The following is a 20,203-nucleotide window of genomic DNA, read 5'->3' on the forward strand; positions in this document are numbered from 1 at the left end:
GCGTTATGATTTATCAAAATGTCACGTAACTAGTGCAAATGTCTGTGATCCTGGCGCCAACAGCTATCGCTCCACTACGAACATACGAGAGGTTCCTGTGTTGCCTCGACTTGTTGTCGCCGGGATCCTGTTTAATCCATCTCTAGACCGCTTTTAGGAGACAACCATCGTCTTCCAGTACAGTGTGCAAAAAAAAAAAAAAAGAAAAAAAAAACCAAGGGACAAAAAGGAAAAGAAAAAAGAAAGAAAAGAAGGCAAGGAAGAGCCGTTGTCGTTGAGAGTGTTAAAAAGGTCATGTCATGATGCTGTTACTCTGACCCGCGTGAGAGATTGCCTTCCCTTATATTTCCGTAAGGGCATGAACAGAAGACACTTATCTGATGCTGGAACAGATAACACAAGCAAGCCAACTTGGGACGGGTCACCAACGAGCAAGGGCTTTTCGCCATGGCCCCCAGGTTTTCTTTGCAAATAACCAAACCTTGTTGCGCGTAACTCCTTGATATGATTTGCTACTGCAGAGGACCTTATGGTGTACGCGACGAATAAGAAAGTGGAATACGCAGCAATTACCCAAGAGTACTAATGCTTAGCTAATGCGAGGCAGTCACAGTCTTTCAGCAGTATGTTTCAGCAGCCTAACGTGTCCAGACGCGACGCGTGGTGGCGCGACTTAGGGCCCCTTGTCGGCTTCCCTCGCTTACCTAATCTACCTAAAGTAGGTGCCTGCCTGCTTACCTAGTTAGGTACACTACCTAGATAGGCTGGAAGGTACCGGCAGAGGCCCAAGCTTCTTGGTCCCCCCATAGTCGCTAAACTCAAAATGCGGTAGTAGCAGGCAGGAACACTGCCGGCGCCCCGCCTGCCGAAGCAATTTTACACCCGCGATTTTTCAACGGTGCGCACCTTCCACGCTCGCCTTCTTCCAAGGGGGGGATAAAAAGTTTCCCCGACCCCGTCGTGATTGCTTCACCTCCACCGAGACCTACCCAACGTACTGTGTCTCCCTTCAATTGCGACCGGACGGGCTCTCCGGCAGACCAAGCTACCTACCTACCTTACCTAGGTACCGCCTTTCTACCTACCTACGACCGAACTCGTTTCCTCTCCTCACGCCACGACTGTTTCTGCGACGTCGACACCTAGCCGTCGTCAGCCTTCTTCTGCCTCACTCAGCCATGTTCAGCTCTATTTCGAGGATCTTCACCGGACATACACCATCCAAGCACTCGTCTCCTGGTCCACAAAGACCAGACGTTGAAGAAACCATCGACAGAACCTTTCCTTCCACCGCGCCTGCCGAGTACCCCGATGGTATCGACGATCGTCAGTTAGCACGAATGGCGTCGCAAGATTGGGACCGAGATGCCGGCTTGAATTTGCTCGACGCCTCCGACAACGACGAAGCTTTCGATGACGAGGTTCACGATGGCATCACCGACGACTACGTAGACCCCTTCGCCTCCATGCAACCCTTCTCTACACAGGCAGTGCTTGACGAAGATGTCATCACTGCGCCCACCTACGCATCGAGCGACGACGCCACCGTCAAAAAGAAAAAGGCCAAGAAGGGGAAGAAGTCGGACGAGAAAAAGACTCGTACCAAGAAGGGAAAGAGCAAGGCAAAGTCGTCCGACTTGGAAGAACCTAGACTGCCCCTCCCAACCCCTATCACGAGCGGCCCCACGAGCCATTCTGCTGCCGAAGAAGCAATAGTGACCGACGGCGAAGCCCACGATGAACAGGATGCCGTGGCCCACCAGCAGAAGAAGCGCAAACGCAAAGCGCGGAACGAAGTCGATTCGAGCGAGGGCCAAGACCCTACTCGCCAAAAGAAGAGAAAGAGACGCACCGCCCTCGAGGACATCCAAGACGTCGACATGGATTCGCAGCCGGAAGAGAGCGTGCCCGAATCACCTGTTCAGCCCGTCGCAAACAGCACGAAAGTTCAAAGTCCTGACTACCAACCCGACCCCGCCCCAGACTCCACCTTGAAGTCTGAGCCCCAGCGATCGCAGCTCCTAGGAGTCTCGAGACAACTATTCAGTCAACCTTCCGGCACCCCTGCTGTCGATGCAAGCGACGACGATGATGCCGTCTCCATGTCGTCTCCGAGCGTTGCCGCGCAGAGACGGAGGAGCATGTCACGGGGCTCCCAGATTTCTGTCCTGAGGCAAAGTCTTGCTCGAGAAGCTGCGTCACAGTCGGCTCCAAGTTCACAGGCGGCTGAGTCTTCCGACGAGGCCCCGCCTGAACATGAAGAGGGCGAGTTGGAATTCGACGCTGGATCCCTTGCCGACAATCTCCCGCCATCTTCTCAGCCACCCAGAGAAGACACGCCAAGCTCGGACGAAGCAGGCGCCGATGTCACCCAAGAGCCTCAGCTGCCCATCAAGACCTTCCGTGATACTTGGAACGATCTCAACGACAAGAATACCGGTAACCAGAAACTCAACGCCACGCCGCGAACTACTCGTCGTCGGGCCGTAGAGGCTGGTGCAGGCATCTCAGAAACCGGCAACCTGCTCAGTTCGGCCCAAAAGTCCAGTCGATCTACAGCGTCCAAGCGCCAGCGTTCGAAGCCAGACTTCTTCGAGAACCCGCCCCAGGAAAGGGATGCTGGAAAGGACCAAGATGACACAGGCAACCAAGACGCTGTTGACAAACATACTGAGAAAAGCCTGGCTGCTTTGACTGAGCCCCCATCTACCGAGGTAGCTGAGCCTCCGAAAAAGCAGAAGAAGAAGACGCAAAGGCCGGCGGCGTCTCGCGCATCGACAACGGCCGACACAGCTACACCGAAGACAAAGGCTGGCAAGAAGGCGGCTTCTCTCCAAGCTGCATCTCGCCAAGCTGCAGGCCAGTTCGTCACGGGCCAGTTCTCGATCGACGAGATGCGGACGCTTACGCAGGCCGTCGAGAAATATCGCGACGACCACGGTCTGTCGCAAAAAGAGATGAACGATCTCATTCAAATGAAGAGCTACAAGAGGGGTGGGGGGCAAAAACCCAAAAGTGTCGGCTTCGACAGCGAGCGGTTTCTGAGTTTGTGGGCCGCAATCTGTGCTACTCTTCCAAACAGGCGCCGTCAGAAGGTCATCGACGTCGCCCGTCAAGAATTCCACAACTTCGCAGCTCGAGGAGGAGGATGGAATGACCGAGAGGATGCTAGGCTGGAGGAGCTTCACACCAAGTACAACGGCTCCTGGGTCAAGATTGCTGGAGAGATGAACCGCCACCCCAACGATGTCCGAGACCGCTATCGAAACTACGTTATTTGCGGCGGTATCGAACGTTGGCAGAAGTGGACAGAGGAAGAGGAGCGGGAATTAGTCGAGCATGTCGTTGGCTCACTACGACGGATTCAGAGGATCCCCGGGAACCGCAACAAGGAGCCTTTATCGCTGATCAACTGGCAGTCTATCAGCGAACTGATGGGCCACAGGCGCAGTCGTCTCCAGTGTATGAAAAAGTTCAAGAAGCTCAACGTGGAAGTGGGTCCTCGGGATGTTTTGCAATCTTCACAAGCCGACTCGAAGGTCACCTGGGCACTGGAGAAGGCTCGCAAGCAGATCCGGGAAATGCCACCCGAGGCCAAGTACGAATTAGTCAGCGCGATCCTAGCTGGAGCGGCCGGCCGCGACCAAGACATCAGATGGTCGAAGCTTGTCGACGTGCCGTTTCGCCGAAAATGGGCCAGGCCAACGCTCAAGCTGCTGTGGCATCGCCTGAAGCAACAGGTTCCAGGCTACGAGGGGAAGACGGTTAGAGACTGCGCCCGCTGGCTGCTCGAGGATGCCGAGGCCAACAACCCACGCGACGCCCGGTTCCTCGATGGTGGACACGCGGATGGCGATTCGGAGGATGAATCGATGGTTGTTGACCCTCCGAAGAAGACGGTCGGTCGACGAGCAAAGAAAGCCAAGAATCGCAGTGAGGAGATGGTGGTTGATTCTGGCGGCTCGGACGACGACGATGAAACCCGAGTGACGAACCTCGATTCTCCTTCTGCTCAACAGCAGCCTTCCTCGGCGGCGGCGTCACAGCGAACTACCCCGTTCGCGGTCTGCTCCCCGGAGGGTTCTCCCCAGACGTCTCCGTCATTGCCACCCGCGGTATCCCAAGACAAGTTTAGGCTGGCACCGACCGAGACTGGAGGCGTTAAGCCTAGCCCGGCTAAGAGGCGGATTAGGCTTTCCGGCGGCAAGTCGGCACGGCAGCGTTCCATGGAGGAAGATGGTGGTTCGCCTGAACGCATGGGCTCTCAGTACGCAGCGGCGGAGGATATACCGGATCGTCTCAAGGAGAAGAGGGAATCAGCCAGGCGACGGATCTCTTCGGGCAGCCGACTTCGATCCACGGCATCGCTTCAGCCAGAGTCGGTGCAGAACAGCGATGTGGACGAAGACATGCCGCCGATTCACGTGCCGCCCCCGACGCAGACGCAGACCCGCAAGCGCAACATGTTCAAGCTATCTCAGGGGAACTGGGCCAGGAAGACGGGAGCAAGCGTGCTGCCGGGCGAGGCGATTGAATCAATGGAAGGCACTGACAGACACACTGCTCAGGGGGATGTTGACATGGCGGCGTCTACACCGGTTGGGAAGCCGCGTGAGGCGAAGCGCCGACGCATGAACAGGGAAGTTGCAGAGTCACCAGCTTAGAAGGCTGCCGGGGCACTGCGGAGCAAGCAGCGCGGGCTGAAATTTTTAAAGCTACAGCTACGCAATAGACGTGAGGGAAAGTGAAGCATCGCATCGCCTAGGCGTAGCGGGGGATGAATGAGCGCAGCGAGTGCCGAGCCTTGCATGTTCAGTTAGGATGCTGCTACCTATGTAATCTTGGGCCACCCGGCGTTCGGCAGACGGTACGGAGGACGGGACCACCGGTTTTTCGGGGCACGACGGGGCCACGTGGGGACTCGGGCATGTCGTCATGGTATATTTGTTCTATGTACGGATACTCGGTATTGTATCGTAGCACAGTTTTGTACAACGAGTCGCTTGCGACTCTATTGAGAGGCTGCAGCTTATGTTTTCCTTTCTTTCTTTTTCGTCTTGTTTTTTTCTTCTAATTTTTTTTTTCTTTTTTTCCTTGGGCGGCATGAATAATAGTATCGTCACGAAAGAGTTTACGGCTCGCATGCATGTCATCTTTGGTGAACATTGATGAACGTTTACGTCACGGATCATGACTCGTTGAGCCGGTGGGCATAACGAGGGTCTGAGATTTTTTTAGTGTTTTTTATTTTCCCTCCCCTTCCTGCTGGAGGGTGTGTGTCGTCATAGGTTGCCGAGGACGAGTGACGCATCGGCCATTGGAAGGGGATTGGTGGTTTATCTCCGATGGCTGTCGCAAACACGGCCCGTTTTTTATCGGCCGCCGTAGGGCTGTTACGTGAAGAATTCTTGCGCCGTTCCACCGTCACACCGTGCCTCCCGTTTGTGAGAAAGAGCGAGGAAGCGCATAATGGCGGGGAGGGAGATGGGAGGCCCGGAGCTTCTGGCGCGGAAAGAATGGGGGATGATGGGTCTTTTTTAATTTTGCAGGACCCAGAAGAAGATGAGAAAGGCGTTGCACAATGAGGAGGGATAGAGAGCATGGGGAATAAATGCGGATGGGAGACACGCTAACGACACTCGTTGGACCCGGTGTTGTGGGAGAGTTGATCCAGGACCGACGTCATCCGCCGAGGTCTGAGAGGACCCCGTCGGTGTGCATAGGCCAGGCCATCCTGGGGAACAGGAGAGGAGGAGGAGGAGGAGGAGGAGGAGGAGGAAGACGTCAGATCATGGGGTTCGCGGGATCTGGTGCGGCGATGGCTTCGTTTTGCCCGTGGGGGCAGACGGAGCGACGGTCTGTGAGAGCGTGGCGTCACCGGACGGGGGACACGTGTAGGTAGATGCGCATCAGCGAACATGCATGGCATGGGGGGTGAGGTTCGGTGGCCGTTGTGCTAGAGGTGAGTTTATCCATTTACATACATTGTAGGTGTGTAGAGTGTGAGAGGCGTGTCTGATGCGCAAAGCGCGTAGTGGGGTTGGGAGAATGAAAATGGCCAAGAGAGAGACATAGAGAGGAGAGAGAGAGAGAAAACGACGGAAAGCACCCGATCAGTCCACCGGGGGCACGCACGCGCAAAAGCGGGCCGGAGGAATCTCGGTGGAGGGCCGCTCATCCGCTCGCGGCGTGGCCGTGGCCGCACTTCGGGCCCTTTGGGATGGGAAATAGGGGGACCCGGTCTTTCCAGGGGGGGGGGGGCGTACAGAGACACCTACTACCTACCTATATCCGTACGGATACAGGTGAGGCGAACATGCGGTGCCCGGACCCGCACTCGAGATGCACGGCCGAGAATTTGCGCGATGGGCTCAAGTCCAGGAATCGCATGCTGTTCCCCGCCCTGCGGTTTATTTGTGCTGCTCTCATCTTGGTCCCTGATCTGATGCATCATCGGCCGATGTTCAACAGTGGTGGTGATGACGGTTCCTGCTGGACGGAAGGGAGGGCCGTTTTGCCTCAGGGTTCGAACAAGCCACGAGTTGGCCAGCCACACACACACACACACACACTCCAGGCTGATGCGAGGCTTGTTTTAGGTCACAGCTCAAAACTGGTTCGAGGTAGGGGGGGTTCTCGATCTCGGCCAAATCCACCGCCAGGGAGATGACTATCGTCACCTTCATCATCTCGCAGGCCCCTTCTCCTCACGCGCACGCTGGAGGGAAGGGAGAGGGGAGAAGAAGAGAGAAGGGGAGGAAAAGGAACAAAACGAGTAAGAGCCGATGAAAAAATCTCGTCGTTTCTTCCGGCGCCCCCTTTTTTTCTTCTTCTTTTCTTCTCTCCTCCGCGGGCTCCTCCACGGGCTCCTCCCTATTCCCACTTCTCATTGACCTCTTTGTCAAGGTATGGTCGTCCTCGTGTCGGCGAGTTGCTCGTCTTGTCGGCCCTATTCTTCCTCTCCCCTCCTTCTCTCCGAGTCTCAGGGGAAAGTTGGCGATGGGTCCTGGTGGCCGAGTCTCGGTCTTTTTCTGGACTCGCATGAGGAGGGGAGGGGCCGGTGAGGCAGGCGCGGTCGGTGTCGCGAGTGCGTTGAAGTACCTTAGATGGGTGGAGGTCGCACGTTAATGCAATCATGTACGGATACTATCCCTACATAGTAGGCTGTTGGTACGTTGCCACCTTGTCATGAAGCTCGATGTTCGATGCTCGATAACTGCAACGACAAGGAAAGCTTGAACCTCAGTCGCCATGTTTTTCCGTGTTGCTTGGGCAGGTTTTCAGCCTCTTCTCTCTTTCCACCCCCTCCTGATCTGATGATATCAAGCCACACTTGTCTCCGGCTCGCTAGCTGGTTGGGTACGGCATGCGAGTGCCGGGCCGAAAAGGCAGGCAGGGGGGCAAGGGTCTGCTGCAGGGACAGGGGGAGTGGGATAACAAGAGGATACAACGTACGGATATTGGTGTATCTACCTAGGCAGATGGGTAGTGTACGCTACCTACTACCTACCTGAGTTTACACATGTCGGTAGGAAGTTCGCAAAGTATCCGCAAGATGGAAAACAAGACAATGATGCAGGGTAGGCAGTGGACAGGGGGGCTACTCTATGTTCGGACCTTGGCAATCTGGCCTAGGAATGCAGACGTTGGTTATTGCATGCATGCGTGCAGGATGAGTCTGACGACCTGATGTACATATAAACAGCGGCGTCGCCGTCGTTGTTGTCGCTGTCGTCGTTGTCGTCGCATAATGGGACGATGGGGGAAGTCGACCTGCATTCGAGAAGTGATGATGAAGCCATCGTGACGAGAAGAGAGGGACAGGATGGGCAGACGCCAGATACCTAGGTAGAGCAGACGGCCGAGGCGTAACGCCGAGCACCAGAACGAACGGGTGGTCGTACCTATGCCATGACACATCTGCTGCCATGGCACATCTGCCATGGCAGATAATACGGCATGGCATGCATGGCATGGACGGGCAGATGCCGACCGTGCGGTGGAGATGCGAGGCGGAATCATACTTGGGGGTCCCTTTGTTGATTCTTTCTCTCTAAAAGATTTTCCCCTTTCCGCCTTCCAATGCCTTCTCTCGCGTCGCCTGGCGCTTACAGCCGGATTGCCCCTCCGTCGGTTTGTTTCCGGACGCGACTGACTTTCCCATGCTGCACAATCACATCAATCCCGAAAGAATGGAAGAGGCACCGCGGCACAGGGAACCTGACTCTCTGCCGCAAGTGGTGGCATTCTTGAATTTGCATTTTGCCTTGTTATCGAACCAGCATTTCTTTCTTCTTTCCTAAAAAAAAAACCAAAAAAAAAAAACCACTGCTCTGCTCTTTGCAGACACCCCCAACCGGGGTGGGGGGCGGGTTCAGGGGTCGGGACGTTGGTAGAGCTGATAACCTGGATTTCAAACCTTGACGTCAGTCGGAGGCTTCGGGATCTCCACCATCCCATGCATGGACGGATGGCTCTACTGTACTAGGTATACGGACATGTACTGTAGGATCTGTAGGTAATCGTACGCCTACCTAGTACAAGTATGCTACTCCACGTGACCTACCTAGTTGGTGGTATCATTCACGCACCACCCAGATGGCATGACTAAGCTTAAGGACCCGACTTGGATGGCCACTTCACCCACCCGGGAGCCTCAACCCAAGTCCGGCCCCTCTTAGTGGCCGAGCATTGGACCGAAAAAAAGCATGATGGGTGTTCAACGTCAATCAACGCCCCCCCCCCGGTCCGGAGGCACTCGGTGCAATGTACCTTGATTACCCTGCGGCCCGGAAAAAAAGCTATGGCCAGACCCGCCGTGATGTCCTCCACCCGCCGCCCATCGTCTTCGCCGACGTCCAGAAGAAGGTTTCCTGTCCCTGAGAAGCACACATACACACACACACGCACACGTCGATCGACACGACCCAAACACATGTCACCGCCATCCCGCAATGGCGGAACCTCTTCCTATCCCACGCCCATGACCAATGGATCTGGGCCAGAACCAGCCCATCACCCACAATCTCTCTCCCCATCCGCAGGCGTCCCGCATACGAGCAAGCTTCGCCCGCACTTTTCCTGCGTCTCCCACGGGCCCCCGACTTTGTCCGTTTGATGATGTGTGGGTTGGCGTCGGGTCGGTCTTTGTGCGCGCGGGCTGTTCGATGGCGGGGCTTCTTCCCAATTTTTTCTGCTTGGTCAGAGACGTGTGAGTGATCACGAGGACATGGGGGAAAGAAGGGGAAAAAAGGGTAACCCGTTTTTTTCCCATCCATCTGACTGTCAAGTGTGGGAACATTACACTCGTTCACGCGCGGAGGCGAACGGGGATATACGGGGAAAAGAAAAGGAGACAGAGACGGGGTGAGGAACCCGTCAGGCACGTCTTTCCACTCTCAACCCACAATGGAAGTCGCCTAGAACTGGGTTGGCCTGCTTATTCCTTCCTTCCCTACAGATGGATACGGACACTTGCTCGATTTCCAACTACGGAAAGAGCGTCCCATCCGTTGCGTTGCCTGACTGATCTTGCCATTTCCACCCGCGTGACCTACCACGCGCATGCCCTTCGTGCCTTCTACGTCTTCAATACATAAAGAAAACTTCGTCTCCTTCCGTTTGCCCTCCTGCTCCTTCCTCCATCCCATCCCACATTATCCCACATTAATCAGGGTTTTAAACTCGACCACCCACCCCTATCCTTCCATCCTTCCATCCTTCCATCCTCCCTTCCTCCCTTCCTCCCTTCCTCACCTTCGACTTCCTCACCTTCGACTTCCATCTCTCTCCTCCTCCTCCCCCCCCTCCTCCTCCACCAAGGAAGAACAACAACTTTCAACTCTTAACGAAGCACATTTATCCATCTGCTGCTCACAGCATCCACCCTCCCCGGGACTGTCTCCCCCCAAAAAAACAACAGCAAAAGATACCCCCGTCAACAGCTGCCCAGCATGCGGTTCCCCAAGCCCGGAAGCAAGGGCGTCGAGCACCAGGACCGCCCTGATCCCGATGCCCACTCGGATTCCGCCTCCGTCGACCCCGTCACCGAGCAGAAGGTCACCTTCGCCGCCTGCTTCCTCGGTCTCGTTGCCAGTATCGGTGGTTTCATGTTCGGATATGTCAGGTATGTCTTACCCCCACGTTTGTTTGCCCGTCCGTCCCTTCCCGCTGCCTGCCTGTCTCCAAGCCGAGACCCGCGCGCCTGTCTCGGTCGCTCTCGCTTCGTTCCCAAATTCGACGTCCGTTTTGCTAACCTTCCGTCGCCTCCAGTGGTCAGATCTCCGGTTTCTTCCTTATGGAAGACTTTATGCAGCGCTTCGGTGAAGCCCAGGGCGACACGTACGTCTTCAGCGCCGCTCGCCAGGGTACCATCGTCGGCCTTCTCTGCATCGGCTGCCTCGTTGGCGCTCTTACCGCTGGTAAGCTTGCCGACACTCTCGGCCGTCGCCTGACCATCTCGCTCTTCGCTTTCTTCTCTTGCATCGGTATCGTCATCGAGATCTCCTCCACCGACAAGTGGTACCAGTTCGCCATCGGCCGCCTCGTTAACGGTGTCGGTATCGGTGCCCTCTCCGTCGTCGTCCCCATGTACCAGTCCGAGTCTACCCCCGCCATCGTTCGCGGTGTCATTATCTCGACCTACCAGCTCTTCATCACCCTCGGTATCTGGCTCGCCGAGCTTGTCAACTATGCCACCCACGACAAGGTCGGCTCTGCTTCCTGGCGCATCCCCAACGGCCTCGGCTTCGCCTGGGCCCTTATTCTCGGGGGCGGAATCCTCTTCTTGCCCGAGTCCCCTCGTTTCGCCTTCCGCCAAGGTCGCGAGGACGAGGCCCGCCGCAACATCGCCAAGCTTGCCGGCGTCGAGCCCAACGCCAGATCCGTCAACGCTCAGATCGACGACATTCGCGCCAAGGTGGCCGAGGAGAGCGCTGGTGCCGACACCAGCATCTGGGAAATCTTCACCGGCCCCCGCATGCTTTACCGCACCCTTCTCGGAGTTGTCCTGCAGGCCGGCCAGCAGCTGACCGGCGCCAACTTCTTCTTCTACTTCGGCACCACCGTCTTCTCCGCCACCGGCCTCAGCAACAGCTACGTCACCCAGCTCATTCTCGGCTCCGTCAACGTTGCCTGCACTTTCGGTGGCTTGGTCGTCGTCAAGAAGTCTGGCCGTCGCATCGCCCTCATTGTCGGTGCCCTGTGGATGATGATGTGCTTCTTCGTCTACGCCTTTGTCGGCCACTTCGCCCTCGACAAGTCCCACCCCGAGAACTCCCCCGTTGCCGGAGCCGTTCTCGTCGCCTTCTCCTGCTTGTTCATCGCCGGCTTCGCCACAACCTGGGGTCCCCTCGTCTGGGCTGTTGTCGCCGAGCTGTACCCTGCCCGCTACCGCGCTCCCGCCATGGCTCTCGCCACCGCCTCCAACTGGCTCTGGAACTTGTATGTCGCACCACTCCCTCCTCTTGTCACCGTATTTTCCTCTAACACGTCCCAGCCTCATGTCCTTCTTCACTCGCTACATCACCGATGCCATCGACTACCTCTACGGCCTCGTCTTCGCCGGATGCTGTGCTGCCCTCGCCGTCATCGTCTTCTTCTTCGTCATCGAGTCCAAGGACCGCACCCTCGAGGAGATCGACACCATGTACGTTCAGCACGTCAACCCCATCACCTCGGCAAAGTGGCGCGGCGAGTCCCGCAAGGCCCACGAGTCGGGCAGCGAGGCCGAGAAGGCTGAAAACACCGTCTAAGCGCCTCGCCCATCTGGATACAACTTCTTCGAACCCTGTCGCATCATTCAGCAGACATCACATTCAGCATGCGTAAACCGCATGCACCCACCAATGGCCCCTTGGGCCAAGACTTGTATCATACAACCTTCATTGCGATGGCGTTGGGCGGCATTCTGTATTCTTAAGAAAAGAGTTGTTTATGAGGAATGAGAATTAATTAATCGATTAACAAATGAACTTTTACTGAAGACTGCTTATGATCCGAAACGTGAAGTTGGCTGTGAACTTCTGTGCTGATTGCATGTCTTTGCATATTATAGTGTTACTGTATGTCTACCTCGCGCCTGAACAGCACCATGGCGCGGTATCAAGGAACAGAGCACTTTCAACGTTTATGCCATCCCATCCTCAGCATCGAGACAATGGCTTTGTACGCCGGCTTCTGCTTGTAGTCCTCGTCGAACAAGAGCGGCTGGTTTTCGCCCTTCCAAGAATCCTATCATCAAGCACGGGTCAGAAGGTCAGTTTTCTCTTTCTTTTTTTCTTTTCTTTGTCCTAGTCTCGCACGATGGAGGTGACAAAATGACTGAAGAATCAACCAGAAGAGGAAGGGGGGGTATCTTCTCTCACCTTGTCGCTGATGCCCCAGACCGTGATGCCCACGCACTTGGGGACGTTGAGGCACGCGGCCACGACGGTGGCGTAGTCGTCGGGCGGGGCGGTGTCGATGTCGAGCTCGGTGATGGCGACCTCGGAGACGCCGCTGGACGCGAGCATCTCCAGCGCGCCCTCGATTTCCCCAGCCATGCCCGGCACCAGGTGCGTCTGAGAACCTGTATATCCCAAAACATGGTTCATTAGCCAACTCGTCTGTCCCGAATTGGGAGGCCAGGCCATAGAGCCCCTCCCCACTCTCCCTCTCTTTCCCTCCCCAACCTTACCTATGCCGTCGATGGGAATGCCCTCGCCGATCCACTGGTTGACCTTGTTGACCACGGCCGTCACCTTGTCCCACCACGCCACGTCGAGGTTGTACTCGTTGATGTAGAGCATTGCGCCGGGGTCTGCGGCCCTCGCCGCGCGGAAGGCGATGCCGATGTATTCCTCTCCCAGCACGTCCGAGAACACGTTGCTCCGGAGGGTGCCGTCGTCGTTAAAGGGCTCGTTGACGACGTCCTGTTTTTCATGGTGTTGGCCGGGAAAGAAATGTGGAGGGGGGGGGGGGGTTCAAAGTAAAACCAATCATCCTCGCCACCGACGGGGTGTAACAACTAACCCAGGATCGGACTTTGCCCTTGAAATATCCCACCACGGTCGTGATGTGCGTCTCGATGACCTCGGTGAGGGTCTCCGCGTCCGTGATCTCGGCCACCCAGTCGGGCACCGTGCGGTACCACAGGAGCGTGTGGCCGCGGACCACCTTGTCGCCGTTGCCGCGGGCCCAGTCGACGAGGTAGTCGGCGTTGTCAAAGTTGAAGACGCCGGGGACGGGCTGGGTCTCGTTCCACTTCATCGAGTACTCGGGCGTCACCTGGCCAAAGTTCCTGCCGATGATCTCGGCCGTGCGGCCCTTCTGGAGGATGCCGTTGTCGGTCGAGGCCCCGAAGTAGAGCTTGCCGTACTTCTGGAAGAGACTGTCGACGCTGCTCGTCGGGCGGTTCCCGGGCACGTCGTAGTAGTAGGAGGATGGGTCTTCGGCCGGGAGGGCGAGGACGGCCAGCGGCGCCAGGACGGCGGGGAGTGAGAACTTCATTGTGAGGGGGCTAGAGCGAGCATGCCGAGACGAGAGGAAGGAAGGCGGGGGAGGGATTCGAAAGGGACGCCGGAATGCGTTTTTATGTACACATGTGCGTTCGTCTTGCGGACTAACGACTGTTGTCCATGACTGCTTTTCATTGAGACAAGAAGCTGGAGGCCTCGAAGGGAGGGGGGAGGGGCATTCAGCTCCCTACTTCAGCTCTTGGCAAATGCTGGCGGGCTCGCCATAAACACGGCTTCATCTCTCCAAACACCCAGGGGAAAGAAAGAGGAGGGAAAGCGCCGGCTTTGCGCTGCCGGTGACGGCGAACACGGGTGTTTCGGTTCGTCGGATTGGGGCTAGACGTGAATTTGGGACGTGGGCTCCCCCAACCCATTTGCCGCGGGCATGCAGCAATCTTTAACCGCAGCCATTCGAGCCCGCCGATCACTCGCTCCAGCCGGGTCTATTTATGGTAGTCAACATTCTTTCGGCGACCCTGTCTCAGGAATCGTAAATCTGTTCAAAAACAAACCGCGGCCGCCGCCACAAGGGATGGCGTTCCAGGGAGCCCACGCGGTCCGAGTGGTGGGAATCCCGGATCGGATATTCCTTGCTTATGAGGTCGCAGAATTCCTTCATCCGAGACCAACAATGCAGTTGATATCCAGCCCCTCGGTGTTGCCTTCATCGTTGCGCGGAGCTCGGCTCTGTCGTCACGGAGTGGCGGCCGGATCTGCTGCCCCGCACACCGCTGGCCCGGAGTGACTTCTTCACGCCCCCCAGGCCCCCCCGTTCTTCGGAGCTTCTCGGACGAAAATAATCAGCAACATGATCCAGATAGGGGATGCGACAAATTCCATTGATTTTCCTGCCGTACCCCAAGGGCCTTTTCACCTGTGTGCGAGTAAATATAGGTACCTAGGAGAGCGTTGATTCATATTCAGATGAGGCGTTTATTTGAATGATATCGATTCTGTCACCTGTGGCTCATTCATCACCTTTTTTAAGCCGCAGCTGACAATGGCCTTTTTTTTGAGAATCGACACAAATACCCTACCCCCGTGATGGACCTTGCAAAGAAATTCCTCGCAATGCAACCCCCTCAAAATGGGCTGGGCTGACCTGCGTCTCCTGGGCCTTCGCAGCGGCTTGCGAGAAGAACTTAGTGTCGTGAACTGTGGGAAAGATTCAGCTATGCATCGAGTAAGGCCACGATGCCACTCAAGGTCAGCTCTGACCTGGATCATATCATTACATCATTGGTATCAAGAATCATGAATCCCCTTCCCCCCCCCAAATCTCTCCGTCTGTGCGTTCAACTCGTTATCTCCCCTTGCTTCCGTCAATCACTTCTCCGAGTCCTTCCTGACTCTGCGGAAAAGCTTTCCGAAGAACTTCTTCCTGCTGCCCTCGGTAGTAGGCTTCCCGTTGACTCCGCCCTTATCGATTTTCTCCCTGGCCGACGCGGGAGCGGGTGCGGCGTTCTCTAAGAGGAAGGTTTTCAGGCCGATCGCCTCGTCGCTGCCATTGTCCTCACTGGAGTCCGTCAATCTCCGCTGCCTGAGCTCGTTCATGGATGCTACCTTGCCTAATAGACGGGATGGGGAAGGCGTGGGTGTGGACGGGGTGACAGGCGCGCCTCTCTGGGGACTCGCGGTCGACTCTGGGGGGCAGTGCTTGCCTGGTATTGTGAGAGCATCTAGAAGTGTGGGTTGTCAGCTTTCTTGATCGTCGTCTGCGGAATCAGTACTCACTCTGGCGCGGAGACATGGTTGTCATAGAGGCTGCAGGGCGAACAGTGCGCTTCGGAATCGAGAAGTCGGAAATGGTGACGTCTCCGTCGGTCCAGATGACTCTTGGCGGCGGGTAGGGGTCATAGAAGTCGGTCGTGGACACAGTGGCAGGAGGCGCCGGCGCTTGAGTGACGGCTACAGCAGGAGTGATGATTGACGTGCGAGAAGCGGCGGAAGCACGAGAGGAAGACGGTCCAGAGACGTAGTCAGGCTCAACGGGCTTGCGAAGGGGAGCATCCAACTGGGCTTTCTTCTTCTGGGGAACAGGAGGCAGCGGTTTATTGGGCGGCGGATAGATGGGCGGCGACCACGGGACCGGCTTGGGCAAACGCAGCGGTCGGGGCAAACGACGCGTGGGCGTACCGATGTCGTCTTTCTTTTCGGCAGCTTTCGATTGCGCGGCGAGGGCGGCGGTTCGGGGCGACAGCACCCCCTCCATCTCGCGATCGACTTCAGCACTAACATCCGTGATGAGGGTCGAAGCTGAACGGACGACAGTGTCTGTGCTGGCGCCCGAGCTGGTGCGATCGCCGGCAGGCGTTGTACTTGCCGGACTCGGAGACTTCATCTCGCTGATTTTCAGCGGCTTCGGGTAGCAGTGAGAGACCGGGATGTAGGGAAGATCGTTGACAGGTCTGCGCCTACGGACCTGGAGAGACGGAAGATTTGTGTTGAGAGACTCGATTGCTTTGGTGACGGCGTCGTTCTGCGGCGAGTTTGGTCGCTTGGGTAGACGATGCTGGCGAGAGAGGCCAGTAGAATTGACAGAAGGCGAAGTGTTCGAGAGAAGAATGCCCCGGGATGGTGACGGGCTCCCGACGGTTGAATCTTTGGCTGGCTGTCGAGAGATGTTGTTCTTTTGATGAAGAGGATTTGAAGGCGCCCTGGGTAAAGGCCTCATGAGGCGAGAGCTACGCACATGTTTCCTGGTGGTGGAGCGTCCAGGCTGTGAGGTGGGAGCAGAGACTAAGGGTAGGGAACCACGAGAGGTGGATGTCGAAATGGAGGTGCGCGACTGGGAGCCATTGCTTGTATGCGAGTCGATAGAGTGGCGGTTGTGCTGGTCCGCAATAGAGTCATTGACCGGAGTTGACGCCGTACTGACAAAACTGGAAGGTGCTTGAGATTGGCGGCCGTTGCCATTGTCATGAAGTTGCTCACTTGAAGCGTAACTGTAAGCAGACAGGGTGTTGGGGATGTATGCAAGCGGTGGAAGAGCAGGTGAAGGGCGCAAGGTTTCCGCCTTTGAAAGAGGGACATCAGAAGAAAGGTTCTCCTGTTGAGGCGGGGCCAGGCCCTCTTGTCCATCCTCATCGGCAGCGCACGCCTGCAACATGAAGCCAAAGGGCGTATGGCAATGCCCAGCCACAGGATGGTGGACAACGGTGATGACACTGTCTTGTGAGTAAACTGAGGAGGTGTCTGAGAAGTCAGCTCCGTCATGAGTTTCCGAAGTCGCCTTGTCAGTCAGCTGTTGGGTTTTAGCATCGTCCAATGTATTGTAAGTGCCTGACATCTGTGTAACATGAGGAGGTGCAAAGGTTTGGGTCTGTGCTGACGCAGGAGAGCTGGTGAGGGGAGAGACTGGCGCAGGAGGCAAGTCATTGCATTCACTGTTGCAGGGAGAGATGTTGTCCTCGTCTCTTCCGACTGCGAAGTTGGGTGCGTTAGGACCAATGATGGTGCGGCAAGAAAGTGTAGAGTCAGGCCGGGACAAATGAAGTTCTGCCGGACACTGTGAGACCCTCACATCTGTGGTTTCTTCAGAGGGCACCCAAAAGGTTTGATGCGCTTCCCGCTTGGTTGCAAGAGTAGGCATTGCACTGACATTTTGTCGTAACAACGCAGCTGAAGAGCAGCGTTGTAATACAGTATTCTTAGGACTGTTGGCTGGGTGGTTGTTGCCTCGAGACAGTTGTTTAGATACACGAGAATTAGCAAGGGTAGCAGTGACAGTGCTTGTAGGAGGTGTTGCACTAGCAGCCCTTTCACTAGCCGTGAGATAACTCTGTCTCGGAAGCGATTCGTCGTGGAAAGAATATGGCGGATCAGACTGATAAGGAAGAGGCTTTGTGCACTTACTCTCACTGCCTATGTGAACAGCGACAAAGAGGCCGTTGTTCTGGCTGGGGATAGAAGCCGCTGGGTCTTCGAGCAGCGTCTCGGTTGACTGCAATAGGTCATGGGCCTCGGTTGCTGCAGGTTGATCAAGGGTGAAGCTGTCAATTGACAAACCGCGCCTATGGGTTGGGGTCGTAGGAGAATGAGAGTTGCGAAGGAAGCCAGCTGGCAAAAGGGGAGACGACGGAGTGAGTTTCAAGGGAAGAGGCGCAAGCAAGCAAGTCTTTGAGTTACTTCCATTGGCAGCTGATGCCGATTTTAAAAAGTCGGACTTCTTCCAGTCCTTGCCATTGTCTGGCAAAAAGCCTCTCTGGATACCTTTGGGAATGTGTGGAAGCAAGAGGAACTCTTTGTATTCCGCTGTCCAGGTCCAGACCAAAGCCGGCTTGGACATGGCGCACTCTACTCCCTCTTTGTCTGCCCTTGCCTTGGCAATGAGATACTGGCGAGCATATTCCATGGGAGACAAGCGTGGTGAAGCCAGCCGAAATTTTGGAGGCGCTTCGTTTCTGCCCGAGTAGACGGAGGGATGCTGGGGCTGGAGTAGATAGACGGGGAGGTTCGACGACATGGATGAGGAGATCAAGTTCGAAGGGCTGCGCACAGGCACGCCGTAGGGTGAGCTTCTCTCGCCGTTGGCTGCCCCCCCACGTTGGATCATGACCTGGCTGAAATCCGCGCCTACACGTCTCATCTCTTCAGGGACAACAGGGTCAGATATTTGAGACTTATCGATGCCCGTGCTTCGCTTGGCTCGCAGCTTGGTCGCGCTGGGGACGGATCGAAGAGGTGTCTTGGGACGAAGAGAGCTGCTGGATCTCGTGGGACGAAGGAGTGCTCCGGGGGCATATTCTGTCGGCGTCGCAGGTGGCAAACCGAACTGGTCAAGCAACTCCTTGAGTGTAGGGAGCTCAGGCACTTCCTTCTCGACCTCGGAGGCAGCAACATAGTTGGCAAAGGACTTGACCTTGTGGAGGATGTTGGATGGTGTTCGCGGCCGCTCGGATGGTGTGTGAGGCTTTGAGGGCGTCTTTGCGTCCTTGGCGATGCCGAAAGCCTTGTTCTTATCCGCCTCTTGTTCATCTTCCGGGTCGCTGTCCCACGTGTATGTTGGGGCTCCGTTATCAATTTTAGCGGGCAGGATGAGGCCGTAGAGAGCAAGTTGATGTTTCTCCCAACCCTTTTCCAGCTCAATATGCTGGACCAGAGGGTGCTCGTGGAACTTGGTCCTTGACAGATCGTCTGAGCATTCCAAGACAGGCGGCTCGTCAAAGTCGCATGTCAGTATGCGACCGTCAGACTTTGCTCCAGATATCTCGCGACCAGGGCATCCCGCAAGCAGAGGGGTTGGGAGAGGCGGCAGAGGCGCGCTTTCGACGGTAGCCGTTGGAGAAGGAGTCTCATCAGTCGGTCGAGAGACGTCGATGGGCGTTGGTCGAGGATGGGATCGTCGTAGAATGCCCGAGAAGGGTGTAGACCGACCTGATTCGCTTGATTCTTTGCTTGAAGTCCGGAACCGTGAACGAACGGTAGAGGGCACTCGATGAACTTGGTTTGGGGTCTGTGGAGGTGTGTTGTCAGAGTGCGTTTGGCGGGACACAGGTCGAGAACCCTTTCCACTGTTGGTCTTTGGCCTGAAAGCCATCTTGGATTTTTTTTTTCTGGGAGCGAGCTTCCAATAACAAAAGATGAAAGGTAAGGGGTTTGGTGAGTAGACTGAAATGCTATGGTGAGGTGGAGCAGATATCTGAAGTGAAGCAACAATCCAAGGCAAGATGGGACCAAGCAATTTTTCCAAGAACAGCGGATGAAACGCTGGAGGATTGTAAGCATATGAGAGAACTGATAAAGTTAGTATTAAAAATTAAACCTGCGGGTGTTGTATAGTACCTCAAGACTCAGAGAACCGAGTCGATGAATACTCGATCTTGCTAGGAGTAAGGATGATTGAGTAATGAAATCCAAGGGGCCGAACCGCCAAAGTAACGTCAAGACGGATAGTCCTTTGACGTGAGGGTGACTTGAAGGGAGAAAGAAAATCAACTGACTATGTGGTGGGAAGGTGTGTTGGGTCGAGCAGCTGGGAAGGAACAACAATGAGGCTGTTGCACGTGACGTGATGTGACTCTTGGTGATGTTCGGTAACGTGAGCTGAGAGTGCAGGAAGCCACAGATCCAGGCATTGGGAGTACTAAACAAGAGATAACTAAGAAAAGCAATTGATTGGAAGGAGGGCAGCCACTTGACACACCTGGAAGGGGATTCCATATACGGTTATGTATCGACACTGGGGGCATTCGAGTTGTTGCGCTGGTATCCAAATCAGCACATATTGACCCAACACCTTTAGCCATGTTTGACGACGACACATAGTATGATGTGCTCCAACACTATTCATACGAGATAGAAGGGGAATGGAGCCTAAAACCTGCCATTCTCATCCTAGCATCAGGCCAATGGCGTTCACATTAAGAGTGGCAATGAGGTCTTGTTATATCGAGAGGCTTGAACTGGTGGAAGAGAAACATTAGGTATGATTGGGAAGCTCTCTACATTGTCACGGGTTGGAAATAATTATGGCAATATCTGATCATATATCAAAGACATTTACGATTGATACGAATGGTAGGAATCGGGGCCCTCATGTGGCTCGAGACGTGCGTTGACCCAAAGACACGGACACACAAGGAGCGATTCAATAAGAGAATTTAGAGCTTGAGAAGCCAGGGGCCGGTGTCATCGTCAGTTAGTTGAGCATGCCAGATTTGTCAGTGGAGAAACAGTATTGATGTTGATTGTAGGTCCATCGCAGA

General features: G+C 55.6%; 5 protein-coding genes across 5 annotated transcripts; 2 read left to right on the forward strand and 3 right to left on the reverse strand.

The window, feature by feature from the left end:
- Positions 1-1,178: 1,178 nt before the first annotated feature.
- Positions 1,179-4,664, forward strand: GLRG_09272 (myb-like DNA-binding domain-containing protein; the record flags this gene model as incomplete). The annotated part of the gene is made up of 1 exon (XM_008099957.1): positions 1,179-4,664. One exon carries the CDS (start codon positions 1,179-1,181, stop codon positions 4,662-4,664), a length of 3,486 nt encoding a protein of 1,161 aa, XP_008098148.1.
- A 4,137-nt stretch (positions 4,665-8,801) lies between these two features.
- GLRG_09273 (uncharacterized protein) lies at positions 8,802-9,278 on the reverse strand (the record flags this gene model as incomplete). Its single annotated transcript, XM_008099958.1, has 1 exon — positions 8,802-9,278. One exon carries the CDS (start codon positions 9,276-9,278, stop codon positions 8,802-8,804), a length of 477 nt encoding a protein of 158 aa, XP_008098149.1.
- A 675-nt stretch (positions 9,279-9,953) lies between these two features.
- On the forward strand, positions 9,954-11,753 carry GLRG_09274 (uncharacterized protein; the record flags this gene model as incomplete). The annotated part of the gene is made up of 3 exons (XM_008099959.1): positions 9,954-10,126; positions 10,273-11,442; positions 11,498-11,753. 3 exons carry the CDS (start codon positions 9,954-9,956, stop codon positions 11,751-11,753), a joined length of 1,599 nt encoding a protein of 532 aa, XP_008098150.1.
- A 367-nt stretch (positions 11,754-12,120) lies between these two features.
- On the reverse strand, positions 12,121-13,488 carry GLRG_09275 (glycosyl hydrolase family 10; the record flags this gene model as incomplete). The annotated part of the gene is made up of 4 exons (XM_008099960.1): positions 12,121-12,231; positions 12,366-12,568; positions 12,677-12,911; positions 13,012-13,488. The coding sequence occupies 4 exons, from the start codon at positions 13,486-13,488 to the stop codon at positions 12,121-12,123; spliced, it is 1,026 nt and encodes a 341-aa protein (XP_008098151.1).
- A 1,334-nt stretch (positions 13,489-14,822) lies between these two features.
- On the reverse strand, positions 14,823-19,035 carry GLRG_09276 (uncharacterized protein; the record flags this gene model as incomplete). Its single annotated transcript, XM_008099961.1, has 3 exons — positions 14,823-15,175; positions 15,231-16,919; positions 17,352-19,035. The coding sequence occupies 3 exons, from the start codon at positions 19,033-19,035 to the stop codon at positions 14,823-14,825; spliced, it is 3,726 nt and encodes a 1,241-aa protein (XP_008098152.1).
- Between the last annotated feature and the right edge of the window lie 1,168 nt (positions 19,036-20,203).

This window comes from Colletotrichum graminicola, assembly GCF_000149035.1.
Source record: "Colletotrichum graminicola M1.001 genomic scaffold supercont1.47, whole genome shotgun sequence".
Classification (NCBI taxonomy): domain Eukaryota; kingdom Fungi; phylum Ascomycota; class Sordariomycetes; order Glomerellales; family Glomerellaceae; genus Colletotrichum; species Colletotrichum graminicola.